We start from the raw sequence: 22,196 nt of genomic DNA on the forward strand, positions 1-22,196 counted from the left end.
ATCCGTCAGACGCGCGACAGGCGATTAAACTCGAATCGGAGCAGAAACAAAGGAGGGGGACCCCCTCGACGACGAAACACACATCACGTTGCGTGCTGCCGCGCCGAAGACAATGAAATTCGCATACCAAACGTTCGATAGCCAAGGACGCCGGCAATCCGTGTGCGTGTGCGCCCATCGATGCGAAAGCGGGAAGGTCCCGGGATGGTGGGGAGAAGGAATTCGGCGAGCCGAAGACGAAGTGCGAGTCCGGAGCGACAGTATAAGGAGGAGGTTGCGTGACCGCGCCTGAACACCGCCGGTGTGCGCACCTCGGCAGCCACGCATTAGGCATGCCTGGGTTTTCCGCTATATGCGAGCACTCGCACGACCACCGACAAGAAGAGGACGGGTGCCCCGTAACACCGCGGATACAAGCGAGGCGCGCTTTGTACCTCACGAGCCAACAGAGAGAGGGCAAACGAGAGAGCAAGTACACTGTCGGCAAGTATATGGTACATGTTTACGAAACACGAATATGGTATGGTATGGAATGGTATGGTAAAACTTCACTGAAGTCCTGAAGATCGTGAGTCTTCAGGAAGCCGGCCGGTGCCACGTGGGAACCGGAAGGCCGAGCCTCTCGGCTGCATCGTGGGCCTGCTGGACAGCGCAGAGTTGGTCAGCCAGAAGGGTCCCACAAAAATAATTTATGCTTCGTTAAGACATGTCACTGCTATAACTGAAGATATGGCGTGTATCAGACAAAAGTATGGTAGATTCCACGAAATTCTGCGTGCGATGCAGATTTGCCCGAGCGACGCAGAATCCAGAATTTTTTATCCTTTGTTTCGCAAACTTTTGACACCAACTGTACGTACTCGTTTCCGGGAGGGTTAGTGCAAATAAGTGATATAGGCTACCAGTATAAGGCGTAGAAGTTGACGCGAACTTTCGTCGTGAATATTTTTTGTCGCTTCTATCTCTTCTGTTCCATATTGATCAAAAGGGAAAACAACAATCACTTTCCTACAGTTACCGCAGGACAGAGAGAGAGAATGTGTGCACATGCACGGACCGACCAAGCAGTTAAAGGCGCTAGCACAAACCAGTCATCCTAAAAAAAAAGGCAAGAAAGAAAGAAAGCACGAATGAGCGTTCACTGCTTTCTGGACCGGTGATATCGATGGCGACGGCACTTCAGCAGTAGTATCTGTACGCTCGGTGAACGATCATCGAGTCGATTCAATGCAGTGGACATTGATTGTCCTTGTATGTCAAATTGAGGAGAGCGGAACAATAGGGTGTCAGTGTTTTCCTCCCAGCCGCAGATATCACACGCAGGACTGCCAGCCGTTCCAATTATTGCTGAATAAGCTTTGCGAAGGCTGCTCCCAACCGCAACCGACACAGACGAGATGCTTCTCGTGGGTACGGTCCGAGCGGAGGCACGAGCTGCAGCAATTTATTTATTTATTGTGCAGTTACTGCCAGTCAAAGCAGAGACATTAGGAAGGAGTGCCGAATACATCGCATTCAAAAGGTACACGTTATACGAGGAAGCTTCACAGTCTATTCCCACGATGCGAACAAACAATGAACGCATGTCACGTGCGCGCGAGAGAGACATATAGCACTGGTCATTAAAAACAAATGATAAAAGCGGTCGCATGTACGCATAACACCAACTCGGTAGATGCTGAAGGTGCCTTGGATCCGTTGAACACTGTGCATGCATGTGTTATCAGGGCACCGAAAAGAGAAAGAAAGAAAGAAAGAAAGAAAGAAAGAAAGAAAGAAAGAAAGGAAGAAAGAAAGAAAGAAAGAAAGAAAGAAAGAAAGAAAGAAAGAAAGAAAGAAAGAAAGAAAGAAAGAAAGAACGACAGACAGACAGAAAGAAAGCTTCCAGTGACGACAGCTAAGATGACTTTGTCAGTTCTAGCACGACAGTTAGAACGGTTTCGCATGTCGCTAAGTTCGCTTTCTGCATTTTTTTCTTTCAAATAAACGTTTTGACATATATATATATATATATATATATATATATATATATATATATATATACATATGTATATATATATATATAGAGGCAGCTAACTTCATTGGCTGATGGTAAGAGGAAAGGGTGTTTAAATGCTTCAGCTCTGTAAGAGTATCTTTTTAACGTTATATTGAGGCTGGATCGGTTAGAACACTGAGTAAGCAGTTCGGAGTACTTGCTTTTCCGCATGCCAATTAGATCGTGGTATATACCATGTACATGTATTTTAATCGTTCATGTTGTCATCGTGCTTGCAAAGGTTCAAGTTGGGCACCTTTTAGAATTGTACTAGGAAAAACGTACGGTATGGTACGGCAAAACTTTAATGAAGTCCTGCAGATCGTGAGTCTTCCCGAAGCGCGCCGCTCCCACTAATGCGCTGTAAGAATTAAAAGTTAAACCTTAGGGCCTTCCTTGAAACGTCTACATTTTTGTTTCTTTAAAGATCAATCTGTTTATAGGAATTCGACACAGTAGACGCATATTCTAAAATCGGCCGAAGTATTGCACGTTAATAATTTTATTTCGCGCAACAAGTTGCGCAGACTTCTTCTTAGCTATCCCATCTCTCGCGCTGCATCTTTGTTCAGTGCAGTCTGGCGCGCTCTTCGTGTGCGGTATTACACTCAGCTAACGACAGTGGTGTTACAGCCACTTCACCTTTCGGCGCACGTCCTGGCACAGGCAAAAAGCCAGTTTAAAAAAAATTAAATTAAATTATGGGGTTTTACGTGCCAAAACCATTCCCTCATTATGAGGCACGCCGTAGTGGGGGACTCCGGAAATTTCGACCACCTGAGGTTCGTTAACGTGCGCCTAAAGCTAAGTACACGGGTGTTTTCGCATTTCGCCCCCATCGAAATGCGGCCGCCGTGGCCAGGATTCGATCCCGCGACCTCGTGCTTAGCAGCCCAACACCACAGCCACTAAGCAACCATGGCGGGTGAAAAATTTTTGGCGCAGGGTCCAACGCACGTGCGCTTACCATGTACCAGGCAAACATTAACTGATACAGTCAATATGCTGGGTTACCCTGCAACCGCGGTCAGGCGCGACGCACAGAGGGCGCTACGGCCGGGTTCGTCGATACGGCGCAGAGAAGGAACCAGTGACATATCGTCAATAAACGTGCGTATTTATTTACACAGATAAAACACAGTGCGACAGTCAAGGCATGTGGGCAAAGGCTCAGCGCAAGACCGATCCAATACGCGCGCCTGCGCTGAACACGACATCATGCAGTATACTGATGTCATGCCACGCACATTAGGGAATTTTCGAATACAGGCCACAAAGGTTAAAAAAGAAACAGCGTCAGCATCACTATGCACGCGTGAGACACATATACGGTTTCGCGTTTGTGCGGGCGACGCTATTTCACCGAAATGGCGCTGCGACACAAACTTGGCGCGCAAACGTATGGCATCAACGAACATAACATGGTACACGGCTCTCGGCGTGTACCACAATGGCTAATACAATTCCATTTACCTTTCTAGGATCAAAGTTTACCTTTGACCCTAGAGTGTGACATCCTCCTTCGGCAAACTGCGCAGTGCCACGCGGGTTCGATGAACACCGAAATAAAGCACCAGCGGCACAACATTCATTGTACGTCCGTCAGAGAAAAAATGCACGAATAACGAGCCGGACGACTCCTCCGTGACTCCTCGTGACGACTCCTCCGTGATTCTTTGTGTCCTGTCCTCAAAACGTGCCGTTATAACCATGTTCCATCAAGCCAGCAATCAACTAATTTATCTAAGTCTGTTAGAGACCGCCATCGCGGCGCGGCTACCCAACATCGACACCCCACAATGAGCGCCATTGTGCAGAGCTCGGTTGCTGGACTCCAAAGTCACATCAAAGGTACCCATTCCAGGACGCCTTCAGATTCCCCCATGTCGTGAAATTCGCCCATCTTTTCAGTTTCGATTCGGTCACCGAGCGGGCCATGCGCCGTCTCTGATTGGCCCAAAATTCAACGTATATGCCGGGAATTCGGCAAAGTCCGGAATAGCTACCTGAGATCATGCGTAACAATCTTCGCGCATTACGTCTTTCTGCTGATCTAGTCTATACAGCTCTGAACAGCTGCGTACACTCGGGGCGCGCTCACCACAGCTCCTGCCCATGCCTTGCGCGCACCTCACCGCATGGCGATTGTCTCGACTACCCCTGAATGACGTCCGAACACACACAGCCAATCAACACGCCAAAGTTCGGCGATATAACTTTTTCCAGAGCAACGTGACGCAAACTACCACGGTCGTGGTCGTATTGAAGTTATAAGTAAAACAACAGCGCCCGTCCAATGCTCACCTCCGAAAAAGTTTCCCCTCCCTACATCTAACATTAAAATTTTCTACACATGGAAATCAGAGCGGCGGCATGGAGGCCTTATGGGGACAGGATGAAATCCAGCAGAACGATCCGCTCCTTACTTTTCACGAGATAACATCTCACTATCGGCTTAGCAGAAGGGCTTATCCTCTTCCTCACCCGAAGTTGGACAGGTCTCAGACAGTTTTACTTAGAATGCTCCAGACGGGCTCATTCCCTTCGCTGGGCTTTCTCAGCTGTATCTACACAGACGTCGATTCGAGCTGTCCGGACTGTAATGAGATCTATTGTTCCTTAGCGCACATGCTCTGGCAATGCCCCGCGTTACCTAACGGCCCTCTCTCCAGCGAAGCCGACTGGGAAGAGGCACTCCGGAGCCCATCGCTCCAGACACAACTAGCGGCAATCCAGAGGGCCCGAGAAAGGGCGGAACATCACGGTATTCCTGCCCCGACTTGGACGCGGCCAGCGGCTTCCGCGGGTCCCCGATAGGGGCCTCCGCTGAAGCTCCTCAGGATCGAATAAAGTTCATTGTCTGTCTGTCTGTCTAGAAATGCAGTGCTAAACATAAGAGATAACAGAGTCAATTATAGATCACTGCATGGGGTTTTGTCGTTCGGTAGACTAGTCTGTGGTGAGTATGATGGCGATGACGCTGATGCGAGAATTTGAAGTGCGCGGCGATCCATTAAGCTCCTGTAAAAAATACCAGCGCCGGGGCCCGTATTCTCTAAAGATGGCACGCTGCACGCACGTTTAATTATATTATGGTTAAAAATCCCGTTTTAAGGAAATAAAAATAAACACAACGATGTCTTAAGCAACAATGCCACCGCTGCCTCGGAAGCGAGAGCACTGCAGGAGCCAAGCAGACGTCGCAGTACAATTGCCGCCAATTGTGATCCCTCGATTCCCGTAGCATGGACGAGGCGCATAAAACGCCGACAGCCACGGTACATTCGTGGCAGTGATCGAACAGTCGGCAAAGTGGGAAGAAACCACGACCCAATAAAAAAAAAATAAAGGAAAAGAAGGAAGCTATACAATGGAGAGGAACAATGCACGCCACCGTTCAAGGCTGCACGTAAATTAGAAAAGGCAGGCGCACAAACAAAAGGACGCTCTTACCGACCCGTAACGAGCTGCCCACAGCGTAATCGACACTGTCGCTTACAAGCTGCGCCACACGCCAGCGCAGCCAGCGAGCCAACCAACAAACCAACCAGCATACCGGGCCTGACAGTTAGGGGCCTCCGCAAGCAACACCTGTGTGCCTACAAGCGACGTAGCGCAGCGAAATGCCTCGCGCTTGGTTGATCACCGCGCGGACCGTCGTTCGACCGCGCTTGGCAGGCAGCCTGCTTCCCAGGGCAGCTGTTGTCATTCGGGGACCGCGCTCAGCCTATTTCCGGGGGGAAGGGGGGGGGGGCGCTCAGTTGCGATGACCACCGGTATATATCGATGCACACGCGCTATGCACACGCGAACAACTCGTTTCGGATTTGCACTACACGCACCGCCGCTGGCGTGGAAAACGTTCGGCCGCAAATAGGCACAATGACGACCTTTCGGTCACCGGTGACAGGAACAAAGTGCTTACCGCAATGACTTCCAAATGAGATTCGTCAGGCGCTAAACGCGTCCCTATAGCTTCCGTCTGGCAACCGGCACTTCTATATACATTTATATGTATATTCTGTCTCTCGATCAGCGTAGAAATCACGCGACACTGTCGTGGTCACAGCGAGCGCCCGCGACACGGGTGTTTGACACGTGTAGCGTATAATGTAATAGGATGCTCCCCTCTTCTTGCGGTTGCGCCATCGCGAAGATCTCTCCGGAATGGCTGGAGAAAGAGTGCCAAGTCCATTTCCTATAGCTGCGCGCTCGTTCCAGGCAAAGCTGATTGGACACGGTCGTATGCTTATTAATATATAACGCGCAACCGCGAAGGACCATCCGCCAAAGGTAGCCTTTCCAACGAGGAAAAATGGCTCCTAGCTTTCACAAGCATGGCTACGTGTTAGCTGGAAAACTATGAAGGACTCTATGAAAGAGACGTGGCCCTGACTGCCGTTCATACAGGCAGTTGATACCTTTTCTTGTTTTTCGAAGTTTTTTTCTTTTTGTTCCCTGCAACTGAATTGCCGGAAGGAATTTTCGCACTTACGAGGAACTTGCATACTAAAACCATTTTGCGCCAAAAACAACACACACAAGAAGGACGACCACACCACGGGCGCTACTTCAGCTGTTTAATGAGGGTGAAAGCACTCGACAATATAGCCCTCCAAAAGACCGCGCACGCGTACAAGGCAACAAGGAGTAAAAAGTAATATCAGAGTAGGCGCGATAGAAACTGCAGCTCAGCCTCGTAAAGAAAAACCGATGTGTCACTAACACAGCTCGGACCCGCTTTCTTGATGTAGAAGGCTTCCAATGTTTCACGCGATGTCTGATGCCTGCCTCTACCCAAAATCCTCGCATCGCGGAACCATGGAAAACAATCGGTGCAAGCCCTGCGGTGATCCACAAGTCGCTCAACTTCCTTATATTTGTTATACCTTTTGCATGCTCCCTAAGCCGGTCGTTCACACAACACCCCGTCTGTCCAATGTAGGATTTCCCGCAGGACAGATGAATTTCATATACGACGATTGTGGCACGCTTTACGTAACGCTGGCCATGCTTCTTCTGACAGCCGAGCATTTGGCTTTCGCAAGTTATGCGACGGCTTAGCTGGGCAAGCTTTTGGGGAGCGGAGGAGACCACCGGTACATTATACCCGCTAGCCACTTTTTTTCAGGCTGTGCGTGACTTCATGTATGTAGGGGACCACTATAGGCCACTCTTTTTTTCTTCGGCTCTACCCTGCTTACCCCAGCCTTCAACTTCTTCAAAAGCGTTTCTGCCCCAGCTCCCCGTTCCAGACTTTCACCTTTTCCGATATCTACGGGTCACTGTCGCCCCGACATCTTCTGTTAATTACCTGGGCTCGGGGATCTACAAAAGACCGTGTCCGATAAATGTACAAATTAGCGGGTGCTAAGTGACCGGCGACCTCCTGCGCATACGGCGGACACATCACCTGTGGCTTTGCCCTGCTGGTAGCAAGGGGCAAAATATGCTCAGAGAGGGCAAGCTTAATAATGCTTCAGGGTTCTATACTGGATCGTTCGATAACTGACAACGAATTCGCAAACCCACTCACTCAGTACCTCCATCATACAGGGCTGCATTCATTTATTTGACGTCCCTTTTGCTTCTTTCTTTACTACACATGCCTTGCGGCTCATCCGCCAGACTAACCATAAAAATAAATCAACGCAGTGAGCAGAATAGGTGCCTTCGAACGCTCCTGGAGTAACAGGGGCACCAACTGAACGAGCAGAAGCGGGCCACAAATATTCACCTCCACGAAGCGGTGGCTCTCGCATCTACGTTTTTCACACCAACGTGAAACGTTTCTCCACACCGGCACTGACCTTAAGGGTTCTCCCCTATGTAGGCGAGACGCGGTTCGTGCGGTAGCCTGCGTGCGTAAAGCTCACGCGGCAATCGGCGCGCGTGCTCGTTTGACTACACAAGCACACACGCGCGACCGAGCGCGTGGTCGTGACAGCGATGGTCAGGTGTGCGACACGCACGGCTTCTCTTCGCCTTCATTAGCCACATCGCTCGTCCAGGGGTGATTTCACCCCACCCCCCACTTTTCGCGATTTATAGAAGTATGTTGTGGGGAAAGTGGCGTGACCGTACTTATACCTAAACGCCATCAAGTACAGCAGAAAAAGACAACAAAAGCGTTCAGTATCCCCTCCTTCGATAGAACAAAATGTACTTTACTGCGGCGCACGTTAATGCCTTATTTGGGCTAAGGCGTTATTGCGAACGACACCCCCAGCGACCTCCCCCCCCCCCCCCCCCCCCCCCACACACACACACATGTTGTCCCCATTTTCCAGAATCCACTAGCAACGGCTGGCAGTGCAACCTTTTCTTCGTGAACATATCGGCTTGGAACACCCGATGGCAGCATCCTTCTGCATTTGCCTCCAAAGTTATTCGCTTTCCCCTCCCTACACCTTCTACCATCAACACTTTGACGTCACGATTACTGTCACCTCTCACCATGCCGCCAGACATTGTCAGCTTTCCTCATTTATTATCAGTACCAATGACACGTGCTTCACTCTCCATGCCATGCTATTCATTTCCAACCTGGCAAACAAGGAAAGTGGCAGCTCGGCGAAATCCTCTGTCCCCATCGAGACCATGCTACCCTCTTGAACTCCAAACCGCGTTGGATAACTTTGACTCAAAAACAACATCATCGTTGACAACGGTTCTTGTAACGCCGCCACATGTTTCTCGACACAAGAAAGCGCCATGGGCATTGCAACCGTTCTTTAAACCGGCAGTCATCGACTGCGGTCTGCATAACCGGCTTCACGTGAATACGACATTCGCGGATAGCATCCTTAGCGCGTCACGGTAAGACAGTCTGGCGCTATAGCCCCCGCGTATTCACGAAGCTTTTCGTTCCTAACTGCCGCTTCCCATTGGTCGTCAATTTTATGGTTTGCCAATTATATGCAGACACGTTTGCCGACATCCGCGTTTACGAACAATTGTGAATACGGGCATTGGTTCTCTCGAGTGCGTTTCGCCGGTGAGCGGAGGAGAGCAATAGAACGCCGGCAGCCGTCTCACTTTCCCTCTCCGTCGATGCAATAAGCCAGCACTTACATTCACCGCGTGAGTCTGCTTTCTCTCTCGACCTATACCTTCTTACACATTGCGCCTTACCGCCGTTTACGTCGATGCGATGCGCCGGACATGCGATGCAATGCGCCGGACATGCGATGCAATGCGCCGGACATGCGATGCAATGCGCCACTGTCGCATTCATGTAAACGCGGCATATGCGCATCTGCCTCATGAACGAACCTTCATGTGTTCACTGCCTTTTCATCTCTGAACGCCGTTCCCACCGAGTATAGGGCAGCAAAGCGTGCTCGCATCTGGTTCACCCCCCGATGGCTTCAGCTGTAATTAGGCTACCAATTCCAGCCAAACTGCATCCTTTCGTTCCGTTATTATCAAATGGCGCGGAGCCGTTCGAATGCACCTGATCGTATTGATTGAGGAAGCGATGTGGCTTCCGGCATTGTTTCCCTACAGCGGTTTGTGCGGCCAATACCTCTTGCTTCCAGGAAAGAAGCCGCTCGAACAAGGAGGAAGAAGCCGCTCGAACTTCGTGCTTCTATTGTTTGCTCAAACTTACCTATTTTCGAGAATTCATTTTAAAAGATCCGTGCGTTAAATCAAAATTTCGCTAGCAACGGTCAGAAGAATTCAACTTTACCTCTCAAACGCACCAAAATTCACTAATATCGACCCACTCGGTATCTCAGAAAATCGTTTCTGCGTTTTACATCCATTGTGTAAAGGCGGCATCGGAGCTGGGCCCGAGCAAAAGCTTCATCTTAAGAAGCTGGTATCCTCTATATCAACCTTCGCCCAATCTGGAACACGCCAGCACAAAGCAAGACAATGGGCAGTGACAGAGTAGAACAAGCAAACATGGGCAAACACGACAAAAAACGGGTGACAAATCATGTATATGTATACGCGGGTCCAAGCTCACGGCAGTTGGTGGAGGAGACGACAGAGTGGACCGGAGGGGTGAGGGAGAGGGAGTGCTCGGTATGAAAGCGCGCAGAGGCAGAGATAAGCGCTCATTACTTATACGAGGGAACAGCTAAGCGATGAAGGTAAGACACGTACGGTCAGGAAAGTGAAGAATAATAACCATCGCAACAACAACGACGTCGACGAAGAGACGAAGGTGTATAATGCGAAGCGGATAAAAAGAGACGACGATTCAAAAAGGAAAAGAAAAAGAAACGCGGCGCCAAACGGTGACCGCGGCATCGTGTAGTGCGCGCGGTTGGCGTGACCGCCAGCCGTTAGCCCCGTTCGTGGTATACGGCGCCGGGGAGACAACGTCGGCGGCGCCGACGGCGGGCGACATTCCCGGAGCCGAAATCCCTTCCCTCCCAGCGCGGGGCCCCTGTTCCCTTATTTTCCCGAGCTATCACGCCACGGTTCGTGGTCTGCGCGCCTCATGGCTGTGACCCGGAGCGAAAGCTTCGCCGAGCCCGCGGCACGGTGGAACGACGGTCTGCGCGGCGACGGAGGCGTCCAAGCGACGAGACCACATAGACCATCCGGCTAGACACGCGACCTACACGGGGAGTCAAAACGCGAGGTCATCCATCGTTTGTTCGACACAGCTATGAGGGAGAAAGTTTTTATCTGGTTGGTTTTGAACATCGTAACTAGAGGACACCAACGATGTACGGCATTGTGGGGTTCTAGTGGATATAAGTTTCAGTTAGCGAGAGTTGTGGGTCAACTCTACGAGGTTAGCGATGACGCTGCACAAAAGCAAAGAAAAAAATTTCGGCAGGGGTAACAAGCTCGAGCAACATAAAAAAAGAAAGATCCTAACTGCTTTCAATTAAGCCATAGCGACTAACCCCCCCCCCCCCCCATAGTCCGCATAATATACTCAAGGGAGAAAATGTTGAACTTAAACGCAACTTATTACACTTCAACATGACTGGCTCGAATCAAGATTTCGCAGAGTATTTGTTGGTTAAAAACAAATCTCGCGATCCACCTTACGCTACTCTGATTTGCGCGTTTCCCAGCGATAATAAGGTCATCGTCAGTAGTACACGAGCACACCACCATGGAATAAGCAGTCACACTCCGGGAATCCGCAGTGCAACAAGCATGTCAACATGCGGTGCTTGAAACGACAAGTCTGGGACAAGGCGTGACCTGCATATATCCCCCGTAAGCTCGCAGGCGCGAGGCGACTGGTGCTATCTATAAGCAATACCGCTGCACTTCCGAAACTTTTCGATAAAAGCATTTTTTTTTCTAGAACTCCACTGTTCTAGCGTTGCTCCTACTGCTTTCCTTGCCTTGCCTGCCAGCTGCGCATGCTATAGGCGAGTAGAACTTGAGACTGACTCCAACCAAATAACTGAATTTTATTAGCCCGACGTTTCGGAGCCCATTCGGCTCCTTCTTCAGGGGGTTGTTCTTCGGGGGGTGGCGGTGTGCCGCTTTAAGCCGAATGGGCTCCGAAACGTCGGGCTAATAAAATTCAGTTATTTGGTTGGAGTCAGTCTCAAGTTCTAATCAATTTCCCAACCAGACAGGCAATTCTGTCGAAATGTTTAGCTTATAGGCGAGTAGCACTAGGGAGCATTACTTACTTACTTATTTAGTTAATTAGTTAGTTAGTTAGTTAGTTAGTTAGTTAGTTAGTTAGTTAGTTAGTTAGTTAGTTAGTTAGTTAGTTAGTTAGTTAGTTAGTTAGTTAGTTAGTTAGTTAGTTAGTAGAATCCCTCATCGCTCGGGCAAATTACCCTGCAGCCAAGTATATGCAAACGTAAAGCCCGTCATACACGGCATATGTGACGGTGGAGCGCTTCCGGTACGATAAGGCTACCTACTGTTGCCGCCTGTCCTCGCAAAAGACAGAACCAATTACAATACGGGCACAAGCTGACTTTCAAAGCTCCAGGGGGGGATCCCCAATCGATAAACGGGCTAGCGCATTGTACGTGTTGATGTGATTAGCGGCATGACGTCGCAGCGATCTCGCGGGAATTTCGGATTCTCGCAGCGCTTATTTCTTGTCCATGCATGGCAGGACGTAACGGCATAAGTATGCACCGCATCCATCATCCCCATTGCCCTGCGGCTGCCACCCAAGGCGAACTAAGTAGTAGGTTCGCTCCGATCTCACACATCCGAGGGGATACAGAAATTCGCCGCTTTGCTGCACTCATTAGCGCAACTCACACCCGTTCGCAACAGCGCAAGCGTTATCTGGGTGCTATTTCCTGCCAAGAACTGCCAAGAAGGGGTGTGCCTCCTACGACGATTATGCAGGACTGACGCGAATACCTTTTACTCAGTTTTAACATGACCCTGCTCTCTCTCTCGCTCTCTCTCTCTCTCTCTGTTTTCCTCTGAACGAAAGTATGTGTAGTATGCTTGCGCGCCAGGAAGAGAACCTAGCGCCGCATACTTTGAGCACGCTTTCTTATATTTTACTTATAAATACCGCAGTGCCTGGGTACAGTATATCTTACGACAGTCATTCGGAGAATGATTGATTAGCCACCATTTCGCGTGCCACCTCTCAGACCCATTTCGAAAATATCGGATGGTGGAAATGCACTCTTTTTCCTGCCGACATTTAACGTTTATTTTTACTTATTAAAGGGAAGCCTTCGTTGCAAAGCCTCCCGGATTTTTCCTGACTCTGACTGCCTGCTGGGTGCTGCTAATAATAACTTGTCGAATTAATCCATCCATCCATCCATCCATCCGTCCGTCCGTCCGTCCGTCCGTTCGTCCGTCCGTCCGTTCGTCCAAGAATAGCATCCCACAATACATATAGGCACTAACGTCTGTCCTGGTGCTTTCATAACGTAAATACCGATATTGCGCACTCATAGAACCACGCTAAAGTGTGTCATAGAACGATGCTGTTTGTCCTCGGATAAAAACAAATGAAAGTTCCGTTTGTGATTCCAGGTTCGCCTTTCTCTGTATATTTAGCTGATCCGTGTCGCAAGCTAATCTGCGTCCGTTGAGAGGCGCTTGTTCGTGCTCGCAGTACTCAAGAGCCCGACGTAGGGCCCGAGCTTGGAACAGCAGACACTTGCCGCCCGTTAGGAATGCTCAAACCCCGGAGAAACGCGAGACGTAAATAACAGCCAATCGTACAAAGCTGAGCTCATTCCAATACGTTTCTGAAACTTCGCGACGGTTTTCTTTTGAGCAATGTCACCTGTATGTAGTGTATATGTACGACTTGTGAACGAACCGAAATGACTTTTGGCTGTGAAAACATTACACTATATCTCGCCTCGCGTCACAACATGTGGAGTGGTCAACTTCAGACCTTCCGAGCTAGTTATCGTTCCTGCTACCAATGCTTTCTGGCTAAAGCACATTAAGGAGAATGTTCCTGCTGCTTAGAGTAAGACTAATGCCGGGGCAGAAAACTAAATTGACCAAACCAAATGAAGCTTAAGCGTACATCCCTAAATTATTAAAGCGCCTGCCTATAAACAAAGTACATACCGTGATATGGAATGCCAGCCACATATTTAAAATGCATCAAAAGAAAGCAATGGTCCGCTCAACGAGAATGAAGACGTCGTTCCGAGTGAAGTGTATCGAGCAAACCACCATATAGTCAGTCGCCTTTTTCCCAATACGCAAGTTTCTTATCCATGTTGCTCTCCTTCACGCGTTATCTGCTACTTTTCGCGAAACGAAATTACCTATCTCCTTTATACATCGCGATGACACCCCCATAATGGCACAAAGCAAAATTCTATCTACATTCGTACCATCTTCTCCGCGGCATCACGAAGATTTCAAAACTACGAAGCAGCGTTGCAGCGCACGATATATAATGTGTGAACCTCCGGCTGAACCTAGATCGGTTGCTGTTCGCCGCGGCCGCTAGGGGGGCGAACAGTTAGTTGAAGTGGCAAATAGAGCGGTAGAGGGCGGCGTTCTTAGGCCGCTATTTCTCTGTAGTAGGCTGGAGACTCGGATCTTCTGGATGACCTGCATTCTTTTGTCTTCCTCTCAAGTCTACCGTAAAGAGCCGTAGACCACAGGAATCTTAGCTATGTCGCGGCTGGAGACTCGGATCTTCTGGATGACCTGCATTCTTTTGTCTTCCTCTCAAGTCTACCGTAAAGAGCCGTAGACCACAGGAATCTTAGCTATGTCGCGGCTGGAGACTCGGATCTTCTGGATGACCTGCATTCTTTTGTCTTCCTCTCAAGTCTACCGTAAAGAGCCGTAGACCACAGGAATCTTAGCTATGTCGCTCGAATAAAGCCTCGTGCGCGGAGGTTCTCTGGGCGCACATGGCCTAGAGCTTTTAGTTTTGCTAATGGACGGTTGCCCAATTGATCCAGCACTCTGCACATCCCGACTGTCCCATTTTTCCTGCACTTTGCACATCCCTTCCCTACAGCGTGAGCAGACACACATAATGTGCGCGAGCATCAACTCAGACGCTGCACGTGTGGCACGTGCGGATGTTGGTCCTTCCGATAAGGAAAGCACACGTTTGGTTACGCTTTCGCGAACAGACATTGTGGCTGGGCTGCGATTGATGTACCGTGAATGTACATCGCATGTGAATGTAACGTGAATGTACTTTGAATGTACCGTCGGTGGCAAGGCGTCACATTTCCATTGTCAAAATGCACTTCTCATTGCAACACCTAGCGTCTAAACCATCAGCCACTGAAAAAAGATACCTGGTTGATTACCAAGGTCACTGTAGTGAACTTTCCACTGTGACAGTCGAGGTTAAGTTACATACCGGCACGATTGCAGTCGAAGCCTGGCTGCAGGATAGGCACATACTTCTTTGCGCCACGAACAGTCAACTGCATCCCCTGCAAAAACGGATACAACAGAACAGGCATTCATGGATTGCTGGGATGCAATATTTCATTGGGACGTACTTCGGCGCACACTTAAAAAATAACTTTCCATAAAGCCGCAAGGAATTCTATTTTTTACCTGTACACAACCTGTTCCCTCCGATGCGTTCATGGTGCTCGGCCTACATAGTTTCAGAAAAACAAGGATGCAAGTACGTAATGTCGACGTCGTTGAAACTTTGTTGAAAGCAGGGGTGTGCGAACCTTCGAAACTTTGGTATAACGAATCGGATAGTGTGCTATTCATTCTGTCTTCGGATGGAATAATCATTATTCGTAAATGCGAATTTTTTTTTTTTTTCGTATGCTTTCGTATAGAGTGAGAGAAACGAGCGCAAAGAGGGGCATCAGATGCGAACCGCGAGTACAACTTCGTTTAGCACGTATGATATCGTTGCTCTCTGCTTCGACAGCTTGTCACGTCGGCATCCCAAAATGGCTCGTCGACACTGGCCTCTTATCAACGCGAGCTTGCGCAGTCGCGAGCGATATCCCCGCTGAACACCGAATTGAGAAACCTCAAACAAAACGTGTTCGAGCACCTCCTCACAACAACAGCCATCGCAAGCAGCCTCGACGACCATTCCCACACTGAAAGCAAAAGGTTCCGTAAAGGGTATACTTCTAGGCATAGCCGAAAATTGCGCATAAAACAGTTGCATAACGTACGCGCATCGACTAAGCACGGTATGCCCTCGGCAGAGTTTCCCGTTGGGCTAGTTAATACATGATGTTTAGAACAAAGCACAGCTCCTCAAATTGGTTTCCTTTCCTTTTTTTGCGCTGCTCTAGTTCTTAGGATCGGGTACGCCATACCACGCGCGGGCCACTCGCGGGTATACGTCGGACGCGCAGCTTCGGCGCTTTATGGATGTGACCTAATCGCTGCCATAGCTCACGCTAAGCGCTCCCTGTCCCGGCCTCGCGCTGGGCGGAGCTCATCCATCGCGCCGGTCGGCGTTGCGCCCCGATATCTCAGGGCCGGCTCGAGCGAGAGAGAGAGAGAGAGAGAGAGAAGGAGGGAGGGAAAGGCGTAGAGGGACCAGTGTCCCGTCAACGCTGTGAGAGCGCGGTCGGTCTTTCGTCCGTTTTACCTTGAGGAAAGCTGAATGATTCGCGCTTAATTCAAGCGACTGCTATAAAAATTGCCTTTCCGAAGCTTTTCTGGTCCACGCGAAGAAGAAGCAGCGTGTCTTTTACTGATGCGCGACGCGGAATAGCGCACGTACGCTGAATAGGGCACGCCGTGGCGACAACGTCAACGAGGACAACGACGACGAACACGTCAACGAGGACGACGACGACAACGACGACGACAACGAGGACAACGACTAAAACAACAACAACAACAACAACAACAACAACAACAACAACAACAAAAGTAGGGAAGACGCTGATACAATTTTAGATACGACTTCAAGGCATAATTAACGGTGCAAGGCAGATGGAGAAGTTTTGAGGAAGAGAAAACAAATGAGGGAGATGTATAAACATATACGGTCGATCCCCCTTTCATAGGAATCGGTATAACACTAAAATAAAACATGTCGTCACAGAAGCTGTTGCATGACCTCACGGCCCGCTGCAGCGAAAGGCGCACGATTTGTTTGTCGGGGACTGCGTGCTTGGCGCGCGCCATCCTGTTGGCGAGCGGCGTCCTACTGCCGAGTCGCTTCGGCCAAGGTACGAGCAATTTGGTCCGGCTCCGTAGTGTATCGGGAAGCCACTTCGGTTGCCACGAGCTCAGGATAAGGAATGCGAGTGGCAGAGCTCGCAGCGTGCGCTTTAGGCTGGCGTGTCTCTCGCCGGACCAAAGTGAGATTCTCCCAATGACGTTGTTGATTTTCGCACCGCCTAGCGCAGCAGTTTTCCTAGTTGGTGCCATCGCAAGCGAAGCAGTAGAGGGCGTGTCAATACTGCTAATGCATGTTGAAGCTGCACTTCGTAGGCGGCGAGGCGTCACAAGCTAATGGGACGTGTAAAACAAACCATGAGCGGAAACTGCATCATCACCTCAGCAGAACCACCTCAACGACTACACGAGGCTACAGCGCCTTGGAGCTTCCGCTGTGCTTAGACTACCGGAGCGTTTACTGTGAGCGCTCGGTAGGGCGCATTCGTGTTACGTCATGGACGGGCAGGATTCTCGTTCGGTAGGCGTAGAAATGCTCAGACGTTTAGTAATAAACAGCCTTAGGTATTAGTACAATTAGCTTACGACATCGGCGTGATACAGTCGAGAGCTCGTAATAATAACTTCAACCAGATTAGTTGCCTTGTTATGGCAAACGACGCCAAAGGCTGCGAGAGTTATCACCATCTGTATCGATGCAAAAATAAATAAATAAATAAATAAATTAGCTAACAAATTAAGTTTGTTATTAACTAATTAAATATAGTAATACCTACGTGTACTCTATTTCTCCCAGTTCGCACTGTCGCAGATTTCTTTGAACCACTGGCGCGGGTGACTAACAGCTGGCCATTTGGTCTCCCGTTTCTCTTTTCCCGCCGAAGACTCCTTACTCCACCGCATCCATGGGCATTAAGAACGTGAAATAACTTTTGATATGCCCTCATTATATGCAGATGCGTTATGTCCAGCGAAGGGAAAAAAAGCGAAGAATTAATCTATGTTTTGAAAAAAGAAAACTACACGTAGTAACTAGTCATTTTTTCCTGTACCTCCAACGCTTTCTCAGACTTCAAGAACGGCGACTTCATTGCACTTCGGTACGCTTTCGGTGTGCTTCTTATAAAAGCTAGGTGATCGCGCTGCGCAGAGTTCTCGCACACATATTCGAAAAAGAAAACTGTACAAACAATAAACAAGAACTTCCCTGAAGGCTGCGCTTCCGGCCAGCAAGTCACAAGAAGCGGTCTGCACCCATATACCCAATGTCCAGCTCGTTATGAGTTGACTATCGCTAAGCAAATTTCGCATCTTCGAAAGACAGAATGGTTCGGTTTATCCGCATTCGTTACATTCTGCTTCGATCGTACCGTGTCGAAAGTATAGCGGTCTCAACACAACGCTGCGTATGCAAAAATTCGCTATAGCCCGTATCCGCTAGGAAAACGCAACCACGACCTTAATGTTAAGCGCACCATAAAATATTAGCATGCCGACCACATTTTTCACTCGTCGTTTCGGCATCACCGACATACACGCGTGCTGTGCATAAAGCGGCCTCCCGTCGTTACTTTGTACACTTGATACGAGATCTTTAGTATCAGCCAGCGCGTTGCGCCCGGATTATATTAGCCCCACGTAAGAAGGCTGAAATGATAAAAGTGTCCAAAGGCGCTATATATGTACGCTGTAGGCTAACCGCAACCAGCTTCTGACCGATCGCCTTGGTGATACGCCATACTTTTCGACCCGAAATGTAGCTCTGCCACTAAGCAGGATAGGCGAAGTTGTCAGGTTAGTGTACGCCGCGGACGATTCCTTTTTGCAAAGTATAGCAGATCACGGAGGATCGAAGTTATTGCTTCCGTGCGCAAACCTTCTGGCGTCTCGTTCATATCGCCGTGACACCGAACCGTGCAACGTATACAAATGTTGATATTTACAAGCTTTCCAGAGCGGTAAAGCGTGCGCAGAAGTGCGTAGTAAATACAAGCGCCCTTCAAGGAAACGAATGCGTTTAATCTGGAAAATAAGAGCCGGAAAGATAGGGAGCTTTAGCGAACTGACTGAATGTTATCACTAGCTCACATGTCCTGGATTTCTTATCTCAAAGTATTCGGATAAAAGCGAATGGGTTAGTACACGGAAGCGTCGCAGTGGGTTCGGTGAGCCTGCTGATAAATTTTTCGATTTGGATTTGCCATTCGGATGAACTTGAAAACGTTGGCGACTGTTTTCTCGGCCGCGTGTGCAAGACAATAAACAGACAATAAATGAGACGAGGCGACATGAGGCAATTCGAGCAGCAAAACAGTACTCGCAAAAGTGAGTAAACAGTCACTTGAGTCTACATAGAAAAGAAGAAGCGAAAAAGAAACAGCAGCAAGACACCAAATTCTCCAGTTACTGCAATTCTATTGAAGTAAAACCAACGCCAGGAATACAAAGGTCTAGTGATTTGAGAATTAGAAGGGGGAAAGGATGCAGGCCGAAATAACCGCACGACGACTGTCTACGTTACAGCGCTTAGCATTCGAGGAATGCAGCAACAAACCGTAGCCCTCAAGCCATTTTATTTAGAGTCAGCAGGCGACGTTTTGGCAGCAAAATCAACATATAAACGCGGTTGGTTTTACGAGTATCTTCGTCAGCCAGACTCATAGTCATTATTTGACAACGGAAATTAACGCGGAAGCGTTAATTTCCGTTGCTAACGTTTCCATTGTTTCCGTTTATTTGTGAAAGTTAACAAAAAGCCGCCCGGTGACTACACCTCGCATGGAAAAATGCGGAATTCGGGACGATCAATTCCAGCAATCTATAAAAAATTAATTTATGAGGTTTTATGTACCAAAACCCCGATCTGATTATGAGGTCCGCCGTAGTGGGGGTCCCCGGAAATTTAGACCACCAGGGGTTCTTTAACGTGCACCTATATCTAAGTACACCGGTGTTTTCGAATTTCGCCCCCCATCCAAATGCCACCGCCGTGGCCGGGATTCCATCCCTGGACCTCATGCTTAGCAGCCCAACACCATAGCCGCTAAGTAACCACGGCGAGCCTAGTGCCTAAAACAATTCTTCAGTTCAATTAATGCATTGCATATTGAAAACATGTACATGGCGCATTTCTCAGTGAAACTGGCAGTATTTGATACTATCTGACATTTTTCTCCTTTTCCCTCCTTCAAATATGTAAACTGAGGATAAAACCGACCGACTAACTGCGCAGAAAGGTGAAAGCGCGCAACGGCCCTGTCACAGGTTATACATCGCAGACATCTGATATGGGAAACACGTGCGCGATACGATACTACACGTCGTTCCGGTACTTCAAGGACAGCACTCGAGTTCCGAAAAAGACGCAACTCTCCCGACGGTGCGCGGACTCCTGACAAAATTGATAACGCTGACAAAGAGTGGCTCCTCAGAAAATCTCATCAACGGGCTACCAAACACACCTGTCAGCTGTAACGTATAGACGATTGCCAACTGCAAATTTTCTTCATTCAATCCAATGGAAAGCTGTCACGTTACGTTAAAGCCTATGAAAGCAGTCAGAAACGGCCACTGTCAGCGAGCTTTGTTACGAACAATCATTCGGGAAAGAATCGGGAACAATCAGACGGGAATGTTCGGAAGGAAGAAGTAATGAGGGGCGGACGTGCTTACATGGGCTCCCAGTTCGAGAAACGCTATCTCCAGGTCAAATCGTCCAGAACTTTTGAAAATAGTGCCATTCGGCGCAGCAAGTTGGATTGCGTCCGTAGAGACCACGATCCAGGCAGTAAGTGGCATTAATCGGCGTTTTGGAACCTCGAGATTTCGCAAGCGGATACCGCTCCCGTAGGCCTAGCGAAGAGTAAAGGGTAAGCCCCACCTCGGCACTCGAAGGTTATAAAAACCACCATGGAGGTTTGTGCTGCTCCCTCGCAACAACACGAAGAATGCACAAAAGAATGCGCAGGTGACTGGCTGACGGTTAAACGGCGCAAACAACGTAGTAAGGACGCACCCGGCCAGGAACTCTGACCAGGTTCAATGAGTGCCGGTGTGCCCGAGGTCGGGTTAAGAAAACATTTCACAAGTTCACTTTATTTACTTTATTTTTTTATTGTTCACCCCCCCCCCCCCCAGTCAATTATGTAAATCGTTTCCTTACCGCTAGTCTATCCCCTCTCCTTGCCCCTTCCCTTCGCTTCCAACCCCGTTTCCACTGCTGACCGTTCATTTAGTTGTCGATCAGCAGATGCAGCTACAGACGCGTACAGCGCGGTCAGTAGGAACTACCTTAACTAATTTGCTTTTATTCAGTTCATTTAAATATAACCGACCAATTACTACGCGTGCGGGAATGCCCAGTGGCGGTGACCGGCAAAGGTCAAAGGATGACGACGATGGTGTAACCGCAGAGTAACCGGAAAGCTGCAAATCCAATTTAGAGCTTTTTAACTATACTGTCGCAGCAAAAAAAGAAAAAAAAGAAAGTTGATTCATGTCGCCAATCTGCCTGCACGAGCCAATCTTCCAGCGCGAGCCCATCGTACAACGGGTGGCCGCCGGCATCTACGAGGCAAAGGATGTACAAACAAGATCTCGTGTCCCGAAGCACAGGGCGCATTTTACGCAGCTTCAACAAGGAATGCGCCGCCTGAGAGAAGGGGGCGTACATGTCATCCGCGGTAAGAGGCATCGATATATGAACGACACGTACAAGACCGCAGAGAGACCGCAGAGAAACCGCATGGGGACAGTTCGCTTCAAGGCAAAGGGGCGGATCGCACTTGGGTCATCTCGAGGGGATGAGGGGGGAGTAGGCGAGAGAGTGGCGTGAATTAGCCCGACAGCAGCGGAGAGAAAAAGTGCAGCGCGTCGCCGTGCGGACATTCCGTTGCGCGAAACGCTAAGGGGGCAAGAACCGTGTGCTTCGCTCCCTGCACCGCAGCCTCACTGCTGGACAATTAGATCGACTCTCGGTTGGCCACGGCAGTCGTTAAGCTCCAGTGTAGCGGCAAATTAAAGATGCGCGCGGCCGGGCCGCGACGCTTAATCATCTCGGCCGGTAGCCACAGGAGCCGCCGTCGTGCGTGCGACAAGAGCAAGGCGACACGGTGCCCCTGCGGTTTTGTATGTGTGCACCGCTAATCGCGCCTCGAGGACGAAAAATGGACGTCCGCCACCGTACACCGCCTCTTCGCCCCCCCCCCCCGGAACTCTTCCGCGCCCCTCATCCAAATCGCCCCACCTTGCTTCGTATCCCTGGGGGCGAACAGTGCTGACGGCGTTCACTTAACCATTACGTAAGCGCATGCTCAAAGTTAATACAACGCCCCGGAAACACCCAGCGCTTCGCACTTAAAAAAAAACAAAGGCTATTTAAACTCGATGCTTCTTCAAGGGTTCAAATGCTGCAAAAGTTTGAAGCTGAATAAGGGTTTCGGTTGTTCGGGACCTGTTTCCTGTCTAACCACTGCAGTATTGATGAAACGTTTAGGCTTGATAGCCGCCTCCTAAGCGCTGGATCTTATCAGTTTGACAGTGCCACCTACAGTATAAATTGCGAGATGCAGCATTCGCTGTCTTAATTTGAGCCTGTTGACCGATACCATCGAGGGATTTCCTGACAACG

At 49.3% G+C, this 22,196-nt stretch overlaps 1 protein-coding gene across 1 annotated transcript in view; it reads right to left on the reverse strand.

Moving 5' to 3' along the window:
- Window positions 1-22,196, reverse strand: part of LOC135901919 (uncharacterized) — a 391,597-nt gene that overhangs the window by 175,084 nt on the left and 194,317 nt on the right. The window contains exon 2 of the mRNA XM_070525529.1: window positions 14,811-14,886. Within this exon, the coding sequence (XP_070381630.1) occupies window positions 14,811-14,886 (76 nt within the window). The remainder of the gene's footprint in view (window positions 1-14,810; window positions 14,887-22,196) is intronic.

This window comes from Dermacentor albipictus, chromosome 9 (genome assembly GCF_038994185.2).
Source record: "Dermacentor albipictus isolate Rhodes 1998 colony chromosome 9, USDA_Dalb.pri_finalv2, whole genome shotgun sequence".
NCBI lineage: Eukaryota > Metazoa > Arthropoda > Arachnida > Ixodida > Ixodidae > Dermacentor > Dermacentor albipictus.